The sequence below is a fragment of the Bos indicus genome, chromosome 3, assembly GCF_029378745.1.
Source record: "Bos indicus isolate NIAB-ARS_2022 breed Sahiwal x Tharparkar chromosome 3, NIAB-ARS_B.indTharparkar_mat_pri_1.0, whole genome shotgun sequence".
Classification (NCBI taxonomy): Eukaryota; Metazoa; Chordata; class Mammalia; order Artiodactyla; family Bovidae; genus Bos; species Bos indicus.
In genome coordinates, this window is record NC_091762.1 from 31211372 (window position 1) to 31233707 (window position 22336).

Below are 22336 nucleotides of genomic sequence, written 5' to 3' on the forward strand. Positions count from 1 at the left end.
ACGGCTGACCCGTCCTTTCCTAGGGAAGTGGGTGTGCGGCCAGACTTGGGTGCAGAGAGACTCTTAGCGACTGAAACACCAGAGGGCGCTAGCGATTCAGCTTTCCGATGAAGAGCGAGGCTGCCCGTGGCAACCTCTCAGCTTCCCTTCTAGACCCTTTCGCCGGTTGCTCCATTCCCGAAAAGTGAAGTCGCTCAGTCGTGTCCGACTCTTTGTGGCCCCATGGAGTGTAGCCTGCCAGGCTCCTCCGTCTATGGGATTTTCCAGGCAAGAGTACTGGAGTGGGTTGCCATTTCCTTCTCCAGAGGATCTTCCAGGGATCCAACCTGGGCCTCCCGCATTGTAGGCAGACGCTTTACTGTCTGAGCCACCAGGGAAATCCATGCCCCAGCGGCTGCAAATAATCTGCCTGCACTCACCATATCTTGCGTGTTTTCGCGCTTTATCTCATTTAATTGTCAGAAAACCTCAAAGGAAGTTTCTCATAGCTTCATTACAGTGATGCTGAAATGAAGGCTAGCAAGGTTAATTCTTGCTCAAGGTTACACAGAGGATGGCAAATCCTTGTTCTGAACTTTCCCTGCTGCTCCTAACTTCCCATCCCCAGGTCCTACATACCTATACTTATACCCCTATCAGTACGACCCTGTATCCCTCTGCCTTCTGTTTATGTAAATCCTGAACTTCTTAGGCACTTGAGGCCCTGCCACCCATTTGGGGAACTTGCTGCCTGGCAGTACCCTGGGATGTCACCTGGGCAAGGGTTCCCTCATCAGAGTGTAAATTCCAGCTTTCAGCATGAGGCTTCACACAGAGATAGTGCTTAATAAACATAAGCTGTGTCAGTGTCAGGCAGGCACAGCAAATGTCCGGGGGTGGGGGGTGGTGTGTGTGTGTTTGTGTGTCTCCTCAGTATAGCTCAGGGTCTTCATAGAGCCAGCAACAACAAACACCCGTTAAAAATATGTGAATGAGGATTTAATAGTTTAACATTTCTACTTTGTTCTACCTCATGTTTGTACCCACCTGGGACTGACAACTCCCAGAAGGTAAGGATGAGGAATGTGGGTGTGTGTGTTGGGGGCGGGGGAAGGGGCGGTATTGGGAGAAACCCAAGAGGCATGGGGCAGGGAGCAGAGCTTTCCCATGCTGAGAATAAGGCTCACATAGAGAATGAGAGGGGGAGAGAGAGAGATGCCAAGATCTAAGTCAGAGCAGAAGGAAAATGAGCCCTGAATAGGCGCCTTGTGTGGCCCTGTGGTGCTGACTCACCAAGACTTGGGAGAGGAAAACACACTAGGGAAGAAGGGGCCTGTGTGCTGTGGCCACCAGTCTGCCACCCCAAGGACACCGTCTGCCCTGAGGCCCAAATGCCTTGAGAGGTTTTGATTTGGGTTAGGTGGGCTGGGGGTTGGGGGTGGCCACTATAAGAAGGGAGATGGGGACGTCTTTGGAGAATACAGAAGCCCCTTCCTGGGAGAGCTGTGGGTCTGAGTCCAGGTGGGCAGGAGGAGCAGGGGAAGGAGGTGTCTCTCCCCAAATATTCAGCTGCAGTCTCCACAGGCAGGTGTGGCGGGTCAGACTCACAAGCCGGGAGAGGTAGATGCTCACGGCTTCAGTGGCTTCTCATCCATGCCGGAGGAAGAAGCCATGCCTTGTGATTAAGTGCTTCCCAGAGCTGATGCTATAGATGGAGGCATGGCCTGGCAGTAGAAGCGCCGCGATCCTCCCCACTCCCAGCCTTACCTCAGCTGTCAAACCGGTTCACAGACAGGAGGACAGGATTTTTGTGGCAACCAGGATGGCAGGTGGCCCAAGTCAGCAGGCAGAGGGCAAAGCCCAGGTGGACAGGATTAAAGGTCAGACATTGTAGAGAAACAGGCGAGTGGAGGAGAGAGCGCCTGAGGGAGCAGCCGGGGCTGGGCTAGGAATTCTGGTCCCAGGTGGGCTCAGGAAGGCGCAGGTGGCTGAAGCAGAAAGAGGGAGCCAGACTGACTATTTAGACCTACCTTGTTCTCCCCATCTGCAGTACAAGGGAGCTGGAGTCAAGGGGCTCTGAGCTTCCTTCTCACTCTAACACTGGATGATGCCATGTGTCGTCCCTCTCTCTTCTCCCCACCAAAGCCCCCTCTCTTTGTGTCCTGTTCCTGGCTCAAAGTCTCAAAAGAAAGCTAACAAACCAGTGGATTCATACTTAAATGTATTACTGTCCACAAACTAATATTCTGAACTTCCCAAATGTATTACATACTTTTAAAAAAAATTATTATTTATTTACTTATTTGGCTGCATCGGGTCTTAGTTGCAGGATCTTCGATCTTCCTTGTGGCATGCAGCATCTAGTTCCCTAAGGACCGAACCCGGGCCCCTGCACTGGGAGAGTCTGTCATTGGAAATCCCAAATGTCCTACATACTTTCTACTATAGTATGGCCACTGGAAGGAGAGTGGACTTGAAGGCCCAATGAATGAAGGTTTGAATCCCAGCTGTGCCCCTGACTCTCAGCCCAGCTGAGTTGTAGGATCTTGAGCAATGTCCTGGGCCTCAGTAGGCCTTCATTACTTTACGGGTCAAGCAGGAATAACCTGCCTCTTTCAGTAACACATGTAATATACATTATTGACAGCTTGGTACCAAATAAAATACTCAGAAAATGTGTCCGCCCACATTTAGGGGACTTAGTCACGACCAAAAAGAACAGAGCCTGAGAGATTAAGGTTCAGGAGGCTTACCAGGAGCTTCCCTGGTGGCTCAGAAGGTAAAGAATCTGCCTGCAATGCGGGAGACCTGGGTTTGATCCCTGGGTTGGGAAGATCGCCTGGAGGAGGAGGGTGTGGCAACCCACTCCAGTATTGCTTGGAGAATCGAGAATCCCCACGGACAGAGTCTGGCAGTGTACAGTCCTTGGGGGTCGCAGAGTCTGACTGAGCAACTGAACACACACAGGCTTATCAGAGAGAACCCTTGGGATCCACAGGAAGGAAGAGGGGAGGGAGGAAAAAGAAGAGGTGGGGACAATTGAGCTGCAGCAGTCTCAACGGAGGGCTCAGTCAGCCCTACAGGGAGTTTAGAAGCTCGGATGACCCTTCAGAGTTCTCTTGACTTGGGACAAGGGGACCAGGTCTTTATACTCCATATCATCAGTCTTTGGATGTGGACTGCCCATGAAAGGAGATGTGACCTTGGTGTTAAATTGCTTTCCAAAGGGCTTACAGCCAAGAGCTGTTTCCTGTCAGCATTTCCTGCAGCTAGGAAAATAAATCCTTCATTCCTGAAGGGGGACCTTCGTGTTTGCCATGCTGAGTTAATTAGTAGGACTCTTGTCAGATTAAGTAGGTGACTCCCCAGGGATAAGGCCAGTCTTGCTGCTACACTTCCCAGTAATTTTTGCAAGCCAGCCATTTCACAGTGGTGTGGGCAGAGCCACGTGACCTTCCCAGTGCCCCTCCAGTCTAACAACAGTACAGACATTCACACCACTGGGAGGAGAAACTGCTTTCACATCCCTCCAAGGGAATCAGTCACTTGCAGGTATCCCAGGTCCCACTGGATTCTGTTCAAACCTTGTCATTCCCCTGTTGCTTATGGAGACTTAGAGGGTAGGAGGGGACATTGATGGGTAATGTGGTATTTTGGCAGAAGGTCCTTTCTCAGCTTGGCTTTTACACGTTCCGGTGGGCTGCCGTCTATGGGGTCGCACAGAGTCGGACAGGACTGAAGCGACTTAGCAGCAGCAGGTCTTCTCTATAGGTTACTCGAGAATGTTTTTGCAGACTGCTGTGGCCTGGGAGCTCTGTCAGTCTCTCTGAAACAGGACTCAGCTTTCATCCGAAGACCAAGACAAGCCAACTGAAACATACTGGAAACACAGGGAGATAGTGTGGAAGTCCAGGTAAATAATGCTTTGGAGAGAGGAGAAAAGGCATTTGCTTCTTCTCTAGTTAACTCTCCGCCCACAAGGAGCTGTTTTTGCTAGGACCGCCTTTAGTGGCCCTATAGGGCATTTTCACCCCGCCTGCATTATTCAGTCGTTTCTAGTAACTTTTTATAACATTGTGTGCCCCCAACTGGATTGTGAGTACCTTGAGGTTTTTCTCTAATAGCTATGTTGGTTTCTGTCTCTATCTTAAGGATCTAAGAGATCTCAGTTGCTTGAGGGGAATTAATGTTTTCTGTTCCACTCACCTGAGCTGATAAATGCCTCTAGGTTAGGGTGGTAAAGCAGCAGCATGGTGTCCTGAGGTGTAAACCTGCCTCATGCTAAGCAGCAGCCCAGACACTTATCTTGAGCTCCACCTTGGTCCACTGATTGGAATCTCTATGGGGAGGGGCCTGGAGCTGGCGTCATGAGTGACTCAGGAGATTCTCATATGGCAAACAGGTAGTGGAAGCAGCAAAGCACTGGGTTTTCAATCCAGGCCCTGTCACCTACTAAGGTCCCTGGTACAAATCTCTGGTCTTGAACCACTACCTCATGTGTACACCGGGGATAACACTTTGCAGCACCCTTGTGCAAATTACTAAGGGAAGATGTGAGTGAAATCATTAACATGGTCCTTGGAATCCAAGTAGGCACTCTTGATTTCGAATACCATTGACATTCTTGCAAAACAGATTCCAGAGCTTTAAGTCATTTCCTTATGTTAGAGGCAAGTAAGTTCTTGTGAAAGAACAAGTGAGGGTTATGAGGAACTATGTCTCAAAATGTGATCTTCAAATCACCTGCATCAGCTGGCCCTCAGGCCCAGTCCCCAGGAATTTTTATTTTTAGCAGGATTCCTGTGAGTACAACAGTGTCCTTTCTCTTCCTTTGCTTTTACCAGTAAACTGGCCATTGATATGTGAGCAAATGGGTGGACAGGCTCTCAGGTTTTCTCAACTAGTTTTATAGCAACTAAATTAAAATTATTCTTATGGAACAAATGATGCTCATTTCCTACGTCTGATGCATTTTGAAAATATGAACTACTTTGAAGTAGGATTTTTCAAAAGACATTTGAAATTCTGTTTCAAGAGCCAAGCATCAGAAATACTCTTTATAAAACTACATATGTGTGCTAAGTCGCTTCAGTTGTGTCTGACTCTTTGCGACCCTACGGACTGTAGCCTGCCAGGCTCACTGGTCTATGGGATTCTCCAGGCAAGAACACTGGAGGGGGTTGCCATGTCCTTCTCCAGGGGATCTTCCCGACCCATGGATCGAACCTGTGTCTCATATACATACACACATACACACACACACCCAAATTGACAAGGGAACATTGCTGACAGTGATTGCAGGCCATTATGAAAAAAATGGCTATAAGAAGAATTTGTTGAAAAATGGATATAACCAGTAATTGGCTTAAATGCTAGGAACGTCGATACGTAAACAACCACACTGTGTGAACATCTTCTGTACGTCAGAGGACTTTCAAGTGCTTTTATCTGGCTACACTTGCATTTGCTAACAGTGTAGCAGCAATAGCGCTGGACTGAGACCAGAGATGCATGAGTCATCTGTAAATGAGACGGCTGGACAAGATCAGGCATTCTTATCTTACAGTACGTGATTTATGGATGGCTTCAGGGTCTCTGGACGCCATGAAGCCATCAACTGAATTTTGCACATAAGCATATACATTTTTATGGGGACAGCGTCCAGCTATTCTTAAGATCCTCAAAAGGTCCAGAACCCCCAAATGACTTAAAAATTATAGACTGGACTATTGTGAAGGCTTCTCTCAGCTCCAAGATTCTAAGGAAAACCAGCATCCCATGTCCTTGTGGGGTCTAACCTGGGTGGGTCGTGTATCTTCGTTTGTTTTTTTTAAAGCCAGGAGCCAGTGGTCCCTTTTTACCAATCTGCTCCTTCCCCAACAAACTGGGCCCTGTTGTGCAACATTCTTCACTTGGTACAAACAAGACTACTTTTTGCCCAGACAGTGTGATTTAAGTTGTTTTAATGTCATCTGCTATAGAAATGGATGAAGACTTCTGCACGGTACATTTGGCTTTACAGATGTTAGTAACTAGTTAGTGCTTGTGCTGTGTGCTGCACGTCACTATGATCTGTTGACCAGGAACAGCTCTCGCAACATGGGTTAAGACCAGAATTGTGGATCATGGAACTTTCACTTAGCACACACACAGTCTACGGCAAACTTAAATCCTAATCTCTAATACCTAACTGGATTATTTGATCCATTGCAGTATTGTGCTTGTTTATCTCAGAAGATAGGCAACTAGCAAAAATACACATTTCTTTTGCACTTCCCCACCCCCATATTACACTGTAAAAGTAATACATTATTCAGTGCACTTTCTAAGAAATAAACTTCCTTATAGTATCTCTCTCTATATATATATCTATGCCAAAACAAAAGAAGAGCACAATGCAACTTGTAAGATTACCATTTAAAGCAAGAGAGGTAACAGTACTCTGGGATTATAGCCACCTCTCCTGTTTAGGAAAGTTCCAGTTCATGTGACAATGCACGGGAATAAAATTTAATGCATGATTGCTCTGGGAAGTTTAAGATAACCTCTTTATCACTTGGTAGGCATGCTAGGGCATTAACAGTATTTTCATTTTTTTTCTGATGCATTGGCTTTAGTCAAACTGTGCAGACACCAGTGTACTTTGGAGTGATTTATCTTGATTTCCATCACCTGCTTTTCTCCCATCAACTCATATTGGGTTATGAGGAAATAGGTTTAAATCATAGCAGGAGGTCCTGCTGTGTTCTTAGTCACTCAGTTGAGTCAGATTCTTTGTGACCCCACAGACTGTAGCCCGCCAGGCACTTCTGTCCAAGGGGATTCTCCAGACAAAAATACTGGAGTGGGTTGCCATGCCCTCCTCCAGGGGATCTTCCCAACCCAGGGATCGAACGCAGGTCTCCCGCATTGCAGGCAGATTCTTTACCAACTGAGCCACCAAGGACGCCCTGGCTGCTGGAATAAGTGTTGACTAGAAGAATGTATGTGAGATCTCTCCATCCTTGTGGACACAAAATCAGGTAACCACTATGTCTGAGGTGGACAGTCATTATACTCTAGGGAGTTTGTCGGTTGTGCTAGCCAACAAATTGGAAAGTTTGGAGGCTTTTGCCACACAAACTCACTGTGATGGAAAATGACAGAAGTTTCTAGAATTAAAGAGGCTGCAGCTTGGCAGCTTGTGAGCTAAATCCAGCTGCAGAAATGTTTAGCAGTATTTTAAAATATTTTGATCAGTTCTTGATATTTAAAAATGAGAATGTTTCTCATTAAAATTTGGATTTCATAAAAATCTTAGGAGCTGGTAACCCTGGTCTAGCATTCTTGCATAGCAACAAGCAGCTGAAGCAGCACAGGAGGTGCCCTTTTCAGCGGGGCATGGGCACTTCACTTTGCTAGGGCTCTCACTGGTCCCAGCTGTTACGTGTCATTTGAGTGAGTGACTGACTTGTTTTTCTCATTTATATGACCAGTTGAGCTTTGTGACACTGGGTTGGTTTGGCCTTGTCTTCATGATGCTGAAGACCTGATTTCATGTGAAATTTCCCCCTCCCCATGGACAAGATTCTTTCTTTGATTGGGTCCCAGCTACATCTAGTTGCTTTGGTAGGTAATCTTAACATGCATTTCTACTCATCCTTTACACTATATTGCAAACTCCAAAGATACAATCACACTAATATTTATGTGTTTAAGTGTGTATGTTAAACACGTAAAGGGGTGTGTATCTATACAGATATATGTATACTTTCATTTAGGTAAAAGTTAATTTGGCTCCACAGATACGGACACCAAGTGCTGGCAGCTTGGAGAATAAGTGTAGAACAATTTGCTAAAATCTGTATAATTCTGACTTATAATATTACAAAGATGGTGAACTTTAAGTTATTGCTTTTTGATTACAGAATAAAGATCTCATTCTGTTGCAAAACTTTTATACAGAATGAGTAACCATTTCCTATTCAAGTAATAGCAATCGGAATCAGAAGTTCCTTACACAACAGTAGATGCCTGAAGACATTTTTGAAGGAGATGTGATTTCATTCTATTCAAGAACTTATGCAGGAAACTGGGAGTGATGAAATTTTTTCAAAGTACAAGAAAATCAGCACCCCAACTGCTTAATGTTCAGGAGGGTTTTTCAAGGGCTCTACAAAACTCACTTTGTGGTGAGTTATCATTCACCTTTAGCATTCCCATTCTACGTATGCAGCCTTATTTCTGAACACAAAGCTTGTATTAAAACAGTAAAAGAGGATTAAAAGCAGTGTTGGTTTTTAACATTCAGAATTCACAGAGGATCTCATTTTTTTTTGCAGTTAAATGATCCATTCTGTGCTTCTGCTGCAGAATCACATTCATATGGCAGTCTAATTTCAGGCACTTTTAAAACATGTTCATCTGGAATAAAAAAATCTGCATGAACCACTTCTGCATAATTCAAAATGAGTGTTGAGTGATTTGAGTCCCCAGACAGACAGCAAATCACCACCTGGTACTCAGTTATCTTTCTCCATCATAACGTGATGGTGACTGTGAAGCTTAGGTGTCTTTGAGGTGCCCTTCTAGCTTTAGCACAAAGATGGGAATCATAAAATTCCAAACTACTTAGTTTCTACTTATAAAATACAAAAAGGTGAAACACACTAAATGTATTATAAGACGGTTTCAGCTAAGATCAAAATAAATAACATGATCTGACTCAACGGTTTGACTCTTGAGCTCCTGGACGAAATCTGATGGAATGTCAAACGCAGAGACTCCCTCCTAGGCACTAGCTGCTGGTAGGCAAAAGTATCTCAACATCCTTGCCATTGGCGACAACAGCATTAGAAGAGCAGCTGCTGCCAAGGTCTTCTGCAGTGGTCAAAGAGGACGCCTGGGAGTGAGTTTTGGTCAGGGGCGTGGTAGTGGATGGAGAGGGAGTGAGGCCAGGCTTTTTGGGTGGGATGGGTGGAGGGTTTCCTCTCTCAGCTCTGGGGATGGTAGGGGACTTGATCCCTGGAGACAGAGGGCTCAGAGGACTGGACCCTTTTCCTGGAGTAGGTGAATGGTTGGTGTCACCTCTCGCATTGACAGTGCTGGCCAGATTTCGGTAGTCTGTGCCAAAGGGAGAGCTGTTAGGAGACACGGGCTTTATTGGTCCTTGTTGGTTAGTGAATCTGGAGAGCACCTGAGTGACCGTGTTTCGGGCCAGCTGCTTGGCAGCAGAGTTGTCTATGAGGGTGGGGGACAGATCTCTGGATGGAGGGCTCTGCAGCCCACTGGCTTGTTGGTCCTGATCTGCTTGGGACTGAAATTTGTGCCGAGCTGCATGGAACCGCTGGTTGATCCCTACTTGGTAGGATGACTGGTAGCCAGGGCTGCTAGCTGATGACCCCAGTAAGCGCTTAGTTAGTACTGGTGACGAGCAAGGAGAGGACGTGAGAGAGGAAGAGGCAGTGCTGCTGGGAGATGGTGAACTCCCGCTGGAAGGCAGATGACTAGGCGCTGGGCCTGGTGTCTCTATTCCCACAGGACACCCGCCGTTCTCCACTGCTTTTTCTTGGGTCAGTTCCACAGGCTTCTCTCGTGGAGGCACTTGGTTTTCTACATTGCTGCCTGCAATCAACTCCTTGGTAGTCTGCATTTCTGGGTCAAAATGTCCGTTGGTTTTTGCATAAGAGTAAGTGGGACTGGTGGGGCCAGGCAGCTCGCTGGTTGTCACCCTGGCTGTGCTGCTCCCATGTGTTTTCTCTGCCTGAAAACTCTCTGTTTGGCAAAATGCAGACACTAGCGTGGGTGGCTCAGTTACCGTGCCTTTAGACACGGTTACTGGTCTCTTCACTTGCTCACTGGGGCCACTTTGCTGGTGCAAAGCCTCCAGATTCTTCACCACCTTCTTCAAACTCTCCATTTCTTCTTTCAGAGTTCTGGTCCGGTTCTCTTCTCGGTTCAGCTTTGCTCTCAGTTGTTCTCTTTCGATGTCAAACTCAGATAGCTGCTTCTCCACCTGGGCCTCCGTCTGCAAGCCCCGCTTCCTCTCGGCGGCCAGCTCTTCCTCCAGCTTGCTCACTCGGCTCTTCTCCTTCTCCAGCTTCAGGCTCAGCTCTCCCGCCTTCTGGCCCTCCTCCGCGGCCTTGCTGCTGGCCTTCTTGCACTCCCGGACCAGCATGGAGGACAGCTGCTTGTGGCGGGAGCGCTCCTCTTCCAGCTGACTGGAGAGCTTCTTCTGCTCTTTTTCGAACTTTTTCACTTGAGACTTTTCAAATTCCAACTGCAAAAGAATGCCACCACACATCTGGATTAGAGTAAGGAAACAAAGAGACACTGACAACTGTTACATGCCATGTGCTTACATTAAATATTTCTTAAGTATTACAACACCTAACATAAAAATGTACACACGACGACTAAATCTTGCTTTGATGATTAAGGAGGCACTTCTAGTTCTTACTATCTCAGGGTTATTAGTGGGAATCTGAAATGTCATTGTGTTCTAGGTCTATGGAAAGTTCAGAGGATTAGAACCAATCAAAACAGAAAGCAGAAAGCCACATATACTGGATTTTGTGATGAATGCTGATGAAAACAAAACCTTTAAAGCTTCAGTAATAATTCTTTCTGGTCTTAAAAACAAACAAACATAAGTAGCTGCATATGAATCATTCTTCTACACAAATGCCATTGGCTTTAATCATCATCCCAACCCTACTTAAAGAACAAAGTGAGAGGGAAAGGGTGCAAGGAACCCTATTAGTCAGTGTTTTTCAAACTCTGAGACCCATGAATGGATGGGGAAACCATTTAGTGAGCCATTAAGAATTTGAACAAATGAAACAGAAGTGAAAATATTAATGTGTATTATAAGTAGTTAAGGGTTATGTATGATTTCATGAGATTTTTGTTTCAAGCATATGTATATATGTGTATGTATTTGTGATGTAAAATGTATTTTTTACTAGGAGTCCTAAGTCAAAAAAAGTTTTGAGCGTTCAGAGTTAGTGTTGCCCAAAGTGTGCTCTATGGAACGATGGTCCATAGTGAATGATCTATGTTAACAGATTTTATGAAAACATAGATTTGCTAAACACAGATTACCCTATATTAATCTTGAAGACTCACAGCATGCTTTGGCATACTACAAAGTCTAAACAATTGGAAGTTAGAAACCTCTTTGTGTGTTAGTCGCTCAGTCATGTCTGACTCTTTGTGACTCCATGGATTGTAGCCTGTCCATGGGATTCTCCAGGCACGAACACTGGATCAAACATGAACACCTGGGATCAAACCCGGGTCTCCTGCACTGCAGGCAGGTTCTTTACCATCTGAGTCACCAGGGAAGCCTCTTTAACTTTGTTTAATACAGTAATCCCCAGAGTTATCTGACCACAAAGCCCTTTTTTTTGAGTAACACCAATTTATACCCTGCAGAATAATCTTCAGGAAATACTACTCTAGGCAAATGCTGCTCCGAGCCCTTCCACCTTAATTACCTGTTGAGTCAGCCGCTCTCGCTCCTTCTCCAGCATGTAGGTGACATCATCGCCTTCAGCTGTGTCCTGTGCATGCCTTTGCCTTTCTTCTTCAAGGTCTAGGATTACCTTTAAGGAATTAAAAAAATCATTTCCAAATATAGGGAGTCACACTTAGAATACAATTTAACAGTAAGTGCCTGTCTAAGCATCCAAGATCACATTTCATAGATAAATAAGTAAGTAAATCCTAGTCAGGGCCATCAAAGAGCACACTGTCTAGAAGGGTGAAAGATATGTTCCAGAAAAAATACAATATGTACTTTACCTCACACAAAGTGGCATGTAAACAGAAAAGAACTCATTAGCTGTAGGGACTGAAAAGGCTTCAGAGAATTAATAAGTTTGTTGGGATTAGGGGACAGGTGAAGTAAGGCAGATTCATGGAAAGCTGAAAGCTGAGGCTTTCCCCGTGATGCTCAAATCACTGGAGGTACCAGAGTGAAGCCTGAAATTAAACATTTCAAATAGGTGACATCCTAACTGTGCCTTGCTTAATTAATACATACATCTTGTATACAGTTAGATAAGAAGTACAAAGATTCTCTAGACTTCATCCTGCATACGAGAAGGCTTAATTATTGAGATCTGAAGTGGAGATTTTTCATAAGGCCTTTTAATTAACCCATTCCACTTACCCTGGTGCCAAGCAATTAAGCCCAACTTTAAGGAGAGTACGGGTTTAAAGGGGCACTTCCCCACATAATCCTGCCTGCAACTGCATAATATTCCAATAATTCTGGATTTCTTCGTAGCTTCTGCTCATGATTCAGAGGTGGGTTGGCCCGGACCTCCCAAAGTCAGAGCACTGTCATCCCCATGGCCATTTCTCATTGTTTGTCTTCACTAACAACTGTTATGAATGGAGAAAGAAGACTTTCTGGGACTCCTCTTTAAATACAAAAATGAAAACATTCTGGTGTATTTCCTTCTGGTTAAAAAAAGATTTTGGCTTCTCCTCTCCACAGAGGCTTCTAAAATTACAGAAATGGGATGAAAAGAAAAAAAACAACCCTAAAAAGAGAGACTTTGGCAGACAAATTTTTAATATTCTGAAGAAAGAGGCTGGAGGGATGGTAGCTACTTGGTATGACGGAGGAAGCTGTTTTGCCCTGTAGTACCCCAAAGACATAGGGGTATCTGCAGGTGGCAGATACTGCAGAGAAGAGGTAAGGTGCAGGATGGAAGACAAGGGAACTAGTTCCAGGTGTGTATTTTCAAGAGTTATCTGTCCCTTCAACCTGATTCCTGTACACAGAATGCCCAGGCAGGCATCTACTGCCCAGGAATATACCAGATGTTTATACTCTGAAGAGACAGAATGTGACAGCCTCCAGATTTGGTAATAACAGATATGACAGGGAATAAAGCTGAGGAAAGGGGATTATTTTTATTTTGGGAAGATGGCAGGGTGAAGAAGAAAGGGAAGTGGGGTGCTAACAAAATCCACATCTATAATAAAAGGAAGTAAATATAAGTGTCTAAAATTGATAAAGTGAAAGAGCAATATATTAGTTAGAAATATGGAAAAAATATATGGAAGTTAGCTTACAAAATAAAACATTAAAAGAAAAGTGGTTGTCTCTAATATTGAGGAGGAGAGGGAATGGGAAGAGGTAGACTAGGGAACCCTATTTTTCATAATAAGCAGAGTAACCATGTAATTCACTGTTTAAATCACTAATATGTCTAAGAGCCAAAGTAGGTATTGTTAACAACTCTGCCAAGGCACCAGGCTTAAACTGGAATTCTCTCAGGAAAACTGGGACTATATGCACGCTAATTATAAGCCTCTGGGAACTATGTGATGTCTAATGAAGTCAATGTTCTACTTTGATAAAACACTTAAGAATAGATAGGCAGTGATTTAAAACATTTAATGCTATCTTACATTGAAATATAGTATTAGGAAATCTTGAACTTTTTAACTCTTCTTCTCCCCAGTCACCTAGGACCATAAATTATCCCAACACTATTTCAACAGGCATGATAGCCAGCCAGCCCTTTAGTGCCACTCAGTTACTTTATGTATGAAATGGAAAACAGGCTGGCCTATTAAATAAAGATGTTGTGTAGATTTTCTTATAATATTATGTAAAAGCCCCCAAATTTAGGCAACTAACCCTAACTCATTGACATCTTTTAAATTGGAGCATAAATGTCTTCAGATTACTTCAGTCTAAACCAGAAGTTAAACTTTTCCGGGTCTTGGAGAACTCAGAATTCTAATAAGGATAGGAAAAAAAAATCATTTTCTATAAAATGCATAAATTTTGGCATTCATTGTATTTTCTGGGGGGTCATGGAACATCTGAGACCTATTCGTGGTTAAGAACTCCCATTCTGGCTTTTTGTTTGGACTCTGTGAAGGGAAAGAAAAATTGTGGGCAAGACCTAAGACCTTAAGCACTTTGTCAGACTCACTCTAAGCAGATGGCTCTCTAAAGCAGGTAACCATAAAGTAAACGAAGATCTATCAAACTGCAGCTGCTAACCCAATTTTTTCTGAATAAAACACTTCCTACTAAATGCACTAATGTCCCCCCACCTTGTTGATATAAATCTAAACCAAAAGTTCTTAAAAATGCATATTCTAGCCAAGCATCTTTTCCAGGCCAAATGTGAGCTATAAATGACAAGTTGGGGAATGAAATCACAAGCACTAGAAGAATTCCAATGAGATGAGGTAGAGGAAAGCACAGGTCCTATCTTAGATGCTGTAAGACCTGGAGACAGACAGACAGACACACACACACACACACACATTCCTAATAGAGAACAGCTTTAAGGTAAACAACCTGGGGACTGTTTATGGTTTCATGAGAGGTAAAATGCAATGAAACTCAAAACCAGAAATAAATAAAAATAATCTATTGGCTTGTATGTTTACAGTCAGGTAAATTCTCTCTCTCTCTGATACAGCATTCCCCAAATACCCAAATACCTATTAATCTTTTTATTTATCACTTAAGTAAGCAAATAGAGAACACTCTGTTCAGCTACAAGGCTTGGTCAAGCCCCAGTTTGTTGCCAAAGTTTGGGTGATCAAGAGTTGAAAAACATACCAAGTGTTTTGGAGTGTCGTATCAAGAAGGACTGTCATCTAAAATAATGTGTCTGACATACTCCCTAAATTTAACATTTGGAATAACCTGCATTTTCTATCTCCTGGCTCCTAGGTAAGCTAATTTATTTTTTTTTGGACACCTGTGAGACCTCCCAGTAGAACTACCATGAGACCTGGCAGCTGACAGAAAAGTATCAGGCACTATTTAGAAAGCTGTCACAGGAGCCTGTGGGCTCGTGTCAGCCAGTCACCCACCTTGCGGTGCCGGCTCTCAGCAGCAGCCAGCTGCGACAGCATGCGCTCCTGCATGTTCTTGCACTGTTTCATCACCACCTTAAGAATTGAGAGCGGGTTAGTGCACACTGGCTGCTTCTCGCCATCATTCTTCTCTTTTAGGGTTTCAAAGTCTCTCTGGAGCGCCATTAAAGGATCACTGATGTTGTATTTTCCATAGCGTTCTTCAATGAAAGTATCTCTGTGTTGGGCCTGGGAAAGAAGGAAAAATAAGCATTTTGCTTTCAAGTATTACTGAAGAGGGGATTTGCTAGCAGTTAGACATCAAAGGTGGTGGTGTTGGTATGAAGTAACCTGTGGACTACAAATCAGATGGGCCATCTAAGTATAGATACAGCATCAGAATAGGGGCACAGCATACTAACGAGAACAAATACTTATACAGTGCTAATTACATGTTAGATGCTGATCCAAGTGTTTATATTCAGATTATCTTACTTAAGTTTTACTTTGACTTTTAAAGTACTGCTATCATTTCCATTTTGCAGATGAGTAAATTACTATGCAGAGGTCAAGTGACTAGCTTCAAGTCACTCGGCTAGCAAGCTGTCAGAATTGGGATTTAAACCCAGGCAGCCTGGCTCTAAAGTCTGTGACCTGAACTGCCATGCTTACCGCCTCAGCTTATGAATGCTTATATTACCAACGGGTATATCTTATCTTTCCTTGCTGAGTTATGGCATTTGCATTTCTAAAATATGATAAACATAATATCTTTATGAGTTTACAGATTTAGAGACCTAACAAGGTGGCCATAGATAAATAAAGGATGCTAAAAATAATTCTACATTATAATCGAGGACTAGTTGTGATTTCTCCACATAGAACTTCACTCGACTGCTGATAGGTCAAGAGGGTGGAGGCTCTCAGCACTACGGGTGCAGACAGAATCCCTCTACCCCCTCTTCCAGCCTCCGTTCAGCTGCTATCGTTCATCTCCGTTCTGGCCCCTTCAGGGCTTGTGGAACTTGAGCAGGGAATGTGGACTGGTGCTTGGAGTCTGGCCTAGGGCTTTGGGCCTGCGCACCAAGTCAGGTCAAATGATCAGGGAGGCAGTCGAAGGAGATTTAGGCTACCCTCTCATCTCTGCTAGGAAAAATATGAAGTACTATTTCATTTGAGCATCATATATTATGTGCAGGTGAACAAAGGACATTAACAATCACGTAAACATACATTTAAATGTTTCCTAAGACGTTTTACAAAAAAAAAAAAAATTGTTCATAGAGGGTTGAGGAAACTTCCACAGAAGTCACAGCAAAGTACTGTATAAGTTTTCAAATGAAATCTAGTTACAAAAACTACTGTCATTTCTCAATTTAAAAAATTACTTTATCAGGAGCTACATATATATTTTTACTACCACTTCCCACAAATGGGAACCCATTTGAAAAGAAAAATACACAATTCAATTACCATGCTTAAAAAACAGAGCAAAAACCCTCAAGAAAATAAAGCAAACATGGGTTTCTTTGACACAGAAACAGGTTTCAGTGCTGAACATGTGAGCCTCCTTCTTCATTAGAGACTGTCAAAGTTCAAGACTCAGGAATTAGCCTTGTGATACAAATTTGTGTCGGTATTGGTTTGCAAATGCTCAAAGCAGAGTTAGAAGCCCTGGGTTTTACTTCTGGCTTGACTTCAACCATCTTAAGCAATGATGTTATTGGAGTATTTGGATAATATCTGTATACTAGAAATCTGAAATCCATTTGTTGCTGTAAGTTACTGTTAACTAACCCCCTAATCTTATTACAAGTATGTATGTGTGCACGTGAGCATGTAAATTAAAAGACAGAATCGTATTTTGAGGTTCAAATGAAAAAGAAAATTCTCAGTAAAATTTCAAAAATTTCAAAATCAAGTCTATTTAGGATGGAGAAAGACAAGACCAATTCCAAAACTATTTATCATCATTATCATCATTTTGGTTGCACCTTGCAGCATGCTGGATCTTAGTTCCCTGACCAGGGATTGAACCCATGCCCCCTGCATTGGGAGCTGGGAGTCTTAACCACTGGACTGCCAGGGAAGTCCTATTATTTTTAAAAAATCATGGTAAGAGTAGACAAAAAAGCCAATTTTAATTACATATATAAGAGCATTAATGTCAAACAAATGTGACTCATCAATGTTTTCATGAAGAACGTCTGTTTCTTTAAGTTCAGGTATAAAAACATGAGACTGATAACCCAGGATTCAATGGAAGTATCTATCTGTAGCTATTAACTCCTATGGCAAATCCTTATTTAGCAAAACAGACAAAGGAAGCAAGAGAGAAAAAACTCTTTAAGGAGTTGAAATCCCACTTTTCTGTCACATCTTTTATTCATGATTACTATTTCTGTAAGATTAGCTATGGAAAAGAAACGATTCTTGGTACTGAAATTGGTTTAGTAGGGCAAAAAGGAAAAAGTAAACCTGAATATTTTTATGACCTTTTCCTTTTCAGAACACCATGGAGAAAGCGGTATGGGAGAGCAGAGCTGGGAGTACAATTCAAGATTGATATCAGATGTGCTGAGAAGCTCCTCTCAGGTTTGAGTACATAGTTAACTCACCCTTAAAAATATGACTTTTTAAAACCCACACCATTATTATCCTGTAGAATTAATAAGCATCACAGAGTTACAAGTAATGGATGTGGAGCTTCTGTGGTGAGATCTCAGACTTCTCTGAGAATAGTTGTCAAGCTGTCTGTTTTCTCTTGAAGTACTTCACTGTAATTCCATAATCACTTGCATAGTAATTACAAGTTATATAAAATTGGTAGCTTCAATATAAGTGAAAAGAATCTGTGAAATAATCAAAAAAAGGTTCCTTATCGTGAAACAATTCTCTTAAGTATATTCTAATAAGGGCCCGAATACGGGAAAAGTAAATTCTGTACTTATTATACCAAACAGTGGATTGGAAAATGAGATGGAATATAGTATTTTCCAACCAACTTAATACATCAGTCAGGTGAATTAGATGGGTTACACACTTAACAACCTAAATAATAACAATAAAAATAGACAAAAATAGATGTTAAGATTTAATAAATGAAAGAAGAGCTTTAGTGGAAGTCAGTTCAGTTCAGTTCAGTTCAGTTGCTCAGTCGTGTCCAACTCTTTGTGACCCCATGAATCGCAGTACGCCAGGCCTCCCTGTCCATCACCAACTCCCGGAATTCACCCAGACTCACGTCCATCGAGTCAGTGATGCCATCCAGCCATCTCATCCTCTATTGTCCCCTTCTCCTCCTGCCCCCAATCCCTCCCAGCATCAGAGTCTTTTCCAATGAGTCAACTCTTCGCATGAGGTGGCCAAAGTACTGGAGTTTCAGCTTTACCATCATTCCTTCCAAAGAACACCCAGGGCTGATCTCCTTGTATGGTTATTTGGGCTTCCTTGGTGGCTCAGAATGGTAAAGAGTCTGCCTGCATTGCGGGAGACCTGGGATCGATCCCTGGAGAAGGAAATGGCAACCCACTCCAGCATTCATCCTGGAAAATCCCATGGATGGAGAAGCCTGGCAGGGTACAGTCCATAGAGCTGCAGTCAGACATGACTGAGCGACTTCACTTCACTTCACATGGTTATTTATTCCTATTTAACAAATTACCCCCAATTTAAATGTTTAGTGGACCGTTTTTAATCTCATACAGTTTCTGAGGGTCAGGAATCTTGGAGGGCTTGAGGGCTGAGCTGGGTGGTTCTGGCTCAGTGTCTCATGAGGTTGCAGTCAAGCTGTTGGCCAGGACTGCAGCCATCTGAAGGCACAAGTAGGATCCACTTCCAAGGTTGGTTGCTGGGTTAGGCCTTGTCTCCAAGCATGTGCTGGCTTCCCACAGAGCAAGTGATGTGAGAGAGCGAGAGACAGATAGACACAGGCACATCAAGATGAAGTCCCCCTGTCTTATAACCTCATCTCAGAAGTGACTCACCAGCATTTCTGATGTGTTCTAGCAATCACACAGAACAACCCTGGTAAATGTGGCCAGTGGGGACTACATAATGGTGTGACTATCAGGAGCGGGATCATTCATTGAGGGCCATCTTCGAATCTGGCTATCAAGGTGAATGACTAGACATGCTACCACTACCATTCACATTTCAGGTCAAAATTTAGACTTAAATACCTATTCTAAAAACTGTCAAGGCTGAGCTTAATATTTTAATGATATCTCAGATATTTTATAAGAACTTTAAAATGATCTAGATTTCATTTTTAGGGAGAAGAGATCAGGAGTGCTGCTAAAACCAGTCAATTGCTTGCAATTTCATTATTTTCACTTTCACTAAAGTGAAAATGTATTTTAACTGAACACAAATTCCTACATTGTCAGAAAACACAATGATCTTTAATTCCAGATAACAATAAAGTAATTGGCTGATTAGACAGATTCAATAATAGAGGATATTACTACAGCAGACAAATCTAGTCATCTATACTAGTCATCTATTACTCATTTATTTTTACTGTTATAGGATGAATGAAACATGCCACTACTGAAAACTTAAAATAAAACCACATAATATCCTTGGATATGCCATGCTTGCTCTTCAAAAATTTCAGCTTTGCTATGATAAACTACAAAAAGAAATATGAAGAAGTTACCTTCTCTCTATAATAATTTATTATGCTACATAATTATTATTTATGTATAATATGTATATATGTACATAAATAATAGTTAATAATACATAAATAATAGTATAAATTATATATATTTCAATCTTAAAATACGAAATCAATCTCTTTATTCTTTGGATAATAATCACCAACATAAGAAGTGGTCCCAAACGTAAAGGTGGAAGAATTATGGCCCATTTAATTGAGGGCTTATATTCAAAAAGAAGGTTTTATTTTCAAGATTCAGGTTGATATCATAACTGTATTAGGATATGCATCTTTGCCATTTACCACCAATTCTGAAGTGATACTTATAAAAGTAATCAGCAATATAAACGTTATGCCTTTAACTATCTGTGCTAAGGATCAGAAAGACAAACAAGATGATTCCACAATGGTTTTTGTTAATGTTACCAAAAGCATGTAAAAAAGAATTCTTTTCGCAAACAGTTTGATTCTATTAATCTTAAATCATTTATAATCTGGAGTCCCTAATAAACTATAAATAGCTCTCTGAGCAACTGGAAATAAAGCAACCGTTCTGGATAAAGATGATAATGATATTATAAGTATACCCTTTGTTCTGGAAGTTCCTTTCTACTTTCTGAAGGAAAACTGGATTTTACTGTTGGACAATATTGATAAAAAAGGATTTAACCTCATTGGAATTATGCTTTAATTTTTAGAATATGGCACAAAATTTATCATGAGAACAAGGAGAAAATTTTCATCACTTAAAAAAATTTCTAATATATTATCGAAAACCGAATACTCCTTCCACTTAACTAAAAATGCTGTCTTCTCAAATCTGGATTTCTATGTGTTTGTTTTCTTTAATACTTTTGGGCTCTAGAGTCCTGTCACTATTACATTCTGTGTTACCTTTAGCAACGACCTTAACTTCTCTGTGCCTCAGATCCCTCTTCTGTAGAATGAGGGTAACAATATACCTATAGTTATACAAATTAAATGAGTAATGTAAAAATGCTTCCTCTTGTACTTGACACAAAGTAAGTACAATAAATATGAATTAATTTTTTCAATAGATAAGTTTAGAATACAGATTTTCCTTTATTTTAGAGTCAATGACTTAAACTCAACTCCACAGATTTACGATTCTGTAAAACTGGATCAGGCTAGGAAATCTTCATTAAAAGCAAAACAAAATTTACCAATCCCAGATAACTCAGAAGTAACACATCACTAAAAATATATCAGGAACCTGGATAATCAATAACATTCTATTTACTTAGCAATCAATCTTGAACTAGTATTTGACATATTATATAATGTGGTCAATTGGTATTTATCTCCTGCGTTGTTATAAACATTTCTCACTTTCCTGTCTTTTATTTCAAAATTTTTAAAATTTATAAAATCCTCGCTAGATTTTAAGTTATTTGAAGGAAAAAGCACTTACCATACATCTCTCTTCCTACATTCTGTATTTTGCCTTAGGCCTAAAGCATATAATAGATGTTTATTTTCTAGCCTCTTTCTTGATGTCTTAGCCTCTGTACTCTCATCATTTTAGTGAGGTCAATATTTTTTTTTTTTTTTTGCTGTTAGTAAAATCTAGACTAGTTCCAAATAGGAAAAGGAGTACGTCAAGGCTGTATATTGTCACCCTGCTTATTTAACTTATATGCAGAGTACATCATGAGACATGCTGGGCTGGAAGAAGCACAAGCTGGAATCAAGATTGCCCGGAGAAATATCAATAACCTTAGATATTCAGATAACATCACGCTTATGGCAGAAAGTAGGAAGAACTAAAGAGCCTCTTGATGAAAGTGAAAGAGGAGAGTGAAAGGTTGGCTTAAAGCTCAACATTCAGAAAACTAAGATCATGGCATCTGGTCCCATCAACTGCATGGGAAATAGATGGGGAAACAGTGGCTGACTTTATTTTTTTGGGCTCCAAAATCACCGCAGATGGTGATTGCAGCCATGAAATTAAAAGACGCTTACTCCTTGGAAGAAAAGTTATGACCAACCTAGACAGTATATTCAAAAGCAGAGACATTACTTTGTCAACAAAGGTCCATCTAGTCAAGGCTATGGTTTTTCCAGTGGTCACGTATGGATGTGAGAGTTGGACTATAAAGAAAGCTGAGCGCCGAAGAATTGATGCTTTTGAACTGTGGTGTTGGAGAAGAGTCTTGAGAGTCCCTTGGACTGCAAGGAGATCCAACCAATCCATCCTAAAGGAGATCAGTCCTGGGTGTTCATTGGAAGGACTGATGTTGAAGCTGAGACTCCAATACTTTGGCCACCTGATGAAAAGGGCTGAAAAGACCCTGATGCTGGGTAAGATTGAGGGCAGGAGAAGGGGAAGACAGAGGATGAGATGGTTGGATGGCATCACCGACTCAATGGACATGAGTTTGGGTAAACTCTGGGAGCTGGTGATGGACAGGGAGGCCTGGCGTGCTGCAGTTCATGGGGTTGCAAAGAGTCGGACATGACTGAGTGACTGAACTGAAAATCTAGAATTTATTGAGTATAATCACTTAAGGTAACACTAATCTATATATTTAGCAAACTGTCTTTGAAGTAGAATGAGCTTCAAAGATTCCCCTTGTCTTTTTAATAAAATGTTCATCATGCTGGTAAAAAAAAAAAAGATTCTCCTTGGAGTCAGTTTGCATCCACAGATATTTACAAAAGCAATTATTTACATAAGTTCAGAGGATCATATTATTATCTGACTCCAGTGTAATAAATTCTTTTGAAGACTAAAAATGGTAAGTTTAGTACAAATAACTACAAGTATAATACTTCTAGCTAGTAGACTACTTATTGATAGAATAAGAATATGGGTAAACAGAATAATGTAGCTGCTTCAACATTCAAATTCCA

The 22336-nt window shown here is 41.8% G+C and overlaps 2 protein-coding genes across 4 annotated transcripts in view; one reads left to right on the forward strand and one right to left on the reverse strand.

Annotated features, from left to right (window-relative positions):
- Positions 1-22085, forward strand: part of ST7L (suppression of tumorigenicity 7 like) — a 147409-nt gene extending 125324 nt beyond the window's left edge. The window contains exons 16-17 of the mRNA XM_019956813.2: positions 17309-17394; positions 21126-22085. Of these exons, the coding sequence (XP_019812372.1) occupies positions 17309-17365 (57 nt within the window). The 3' untranslated portion in view covers positions 17366-17394; positions 21126-22085. The remainder of the gene's footprint in view (positions 1-17308; positions 17395-21125) is intronic.
- CTTNBP2NL (CTTNBP2 N-terminal like) overlaps positions 5926-22336 on the reverse strand; it is a 53210-nt gene continuing 36799 nt past the window's right edge. For all 3 annotated transcript variants that reach the window (XM_070785899.1, XM_019956811.2, XM_019956810.2), the window contains 3 exons: positions 14818-15048; positions 11457-11564; positions 5926-10237 (listed from right to left, as the gene is read on the reverse strand). In XM_070785899.1, the coding sequence (XP_070642000.1) occupies positions 8756-10237; positions 11457-11564; positions 14818-15048 (1821 nt within the window). In that variant the 3' untranslated portion in view covers positions 5926-8755. The remainder of the gene's footprint in view (positions 10238-11456; positions 11565-14817; positions 15049-22336) is intronic.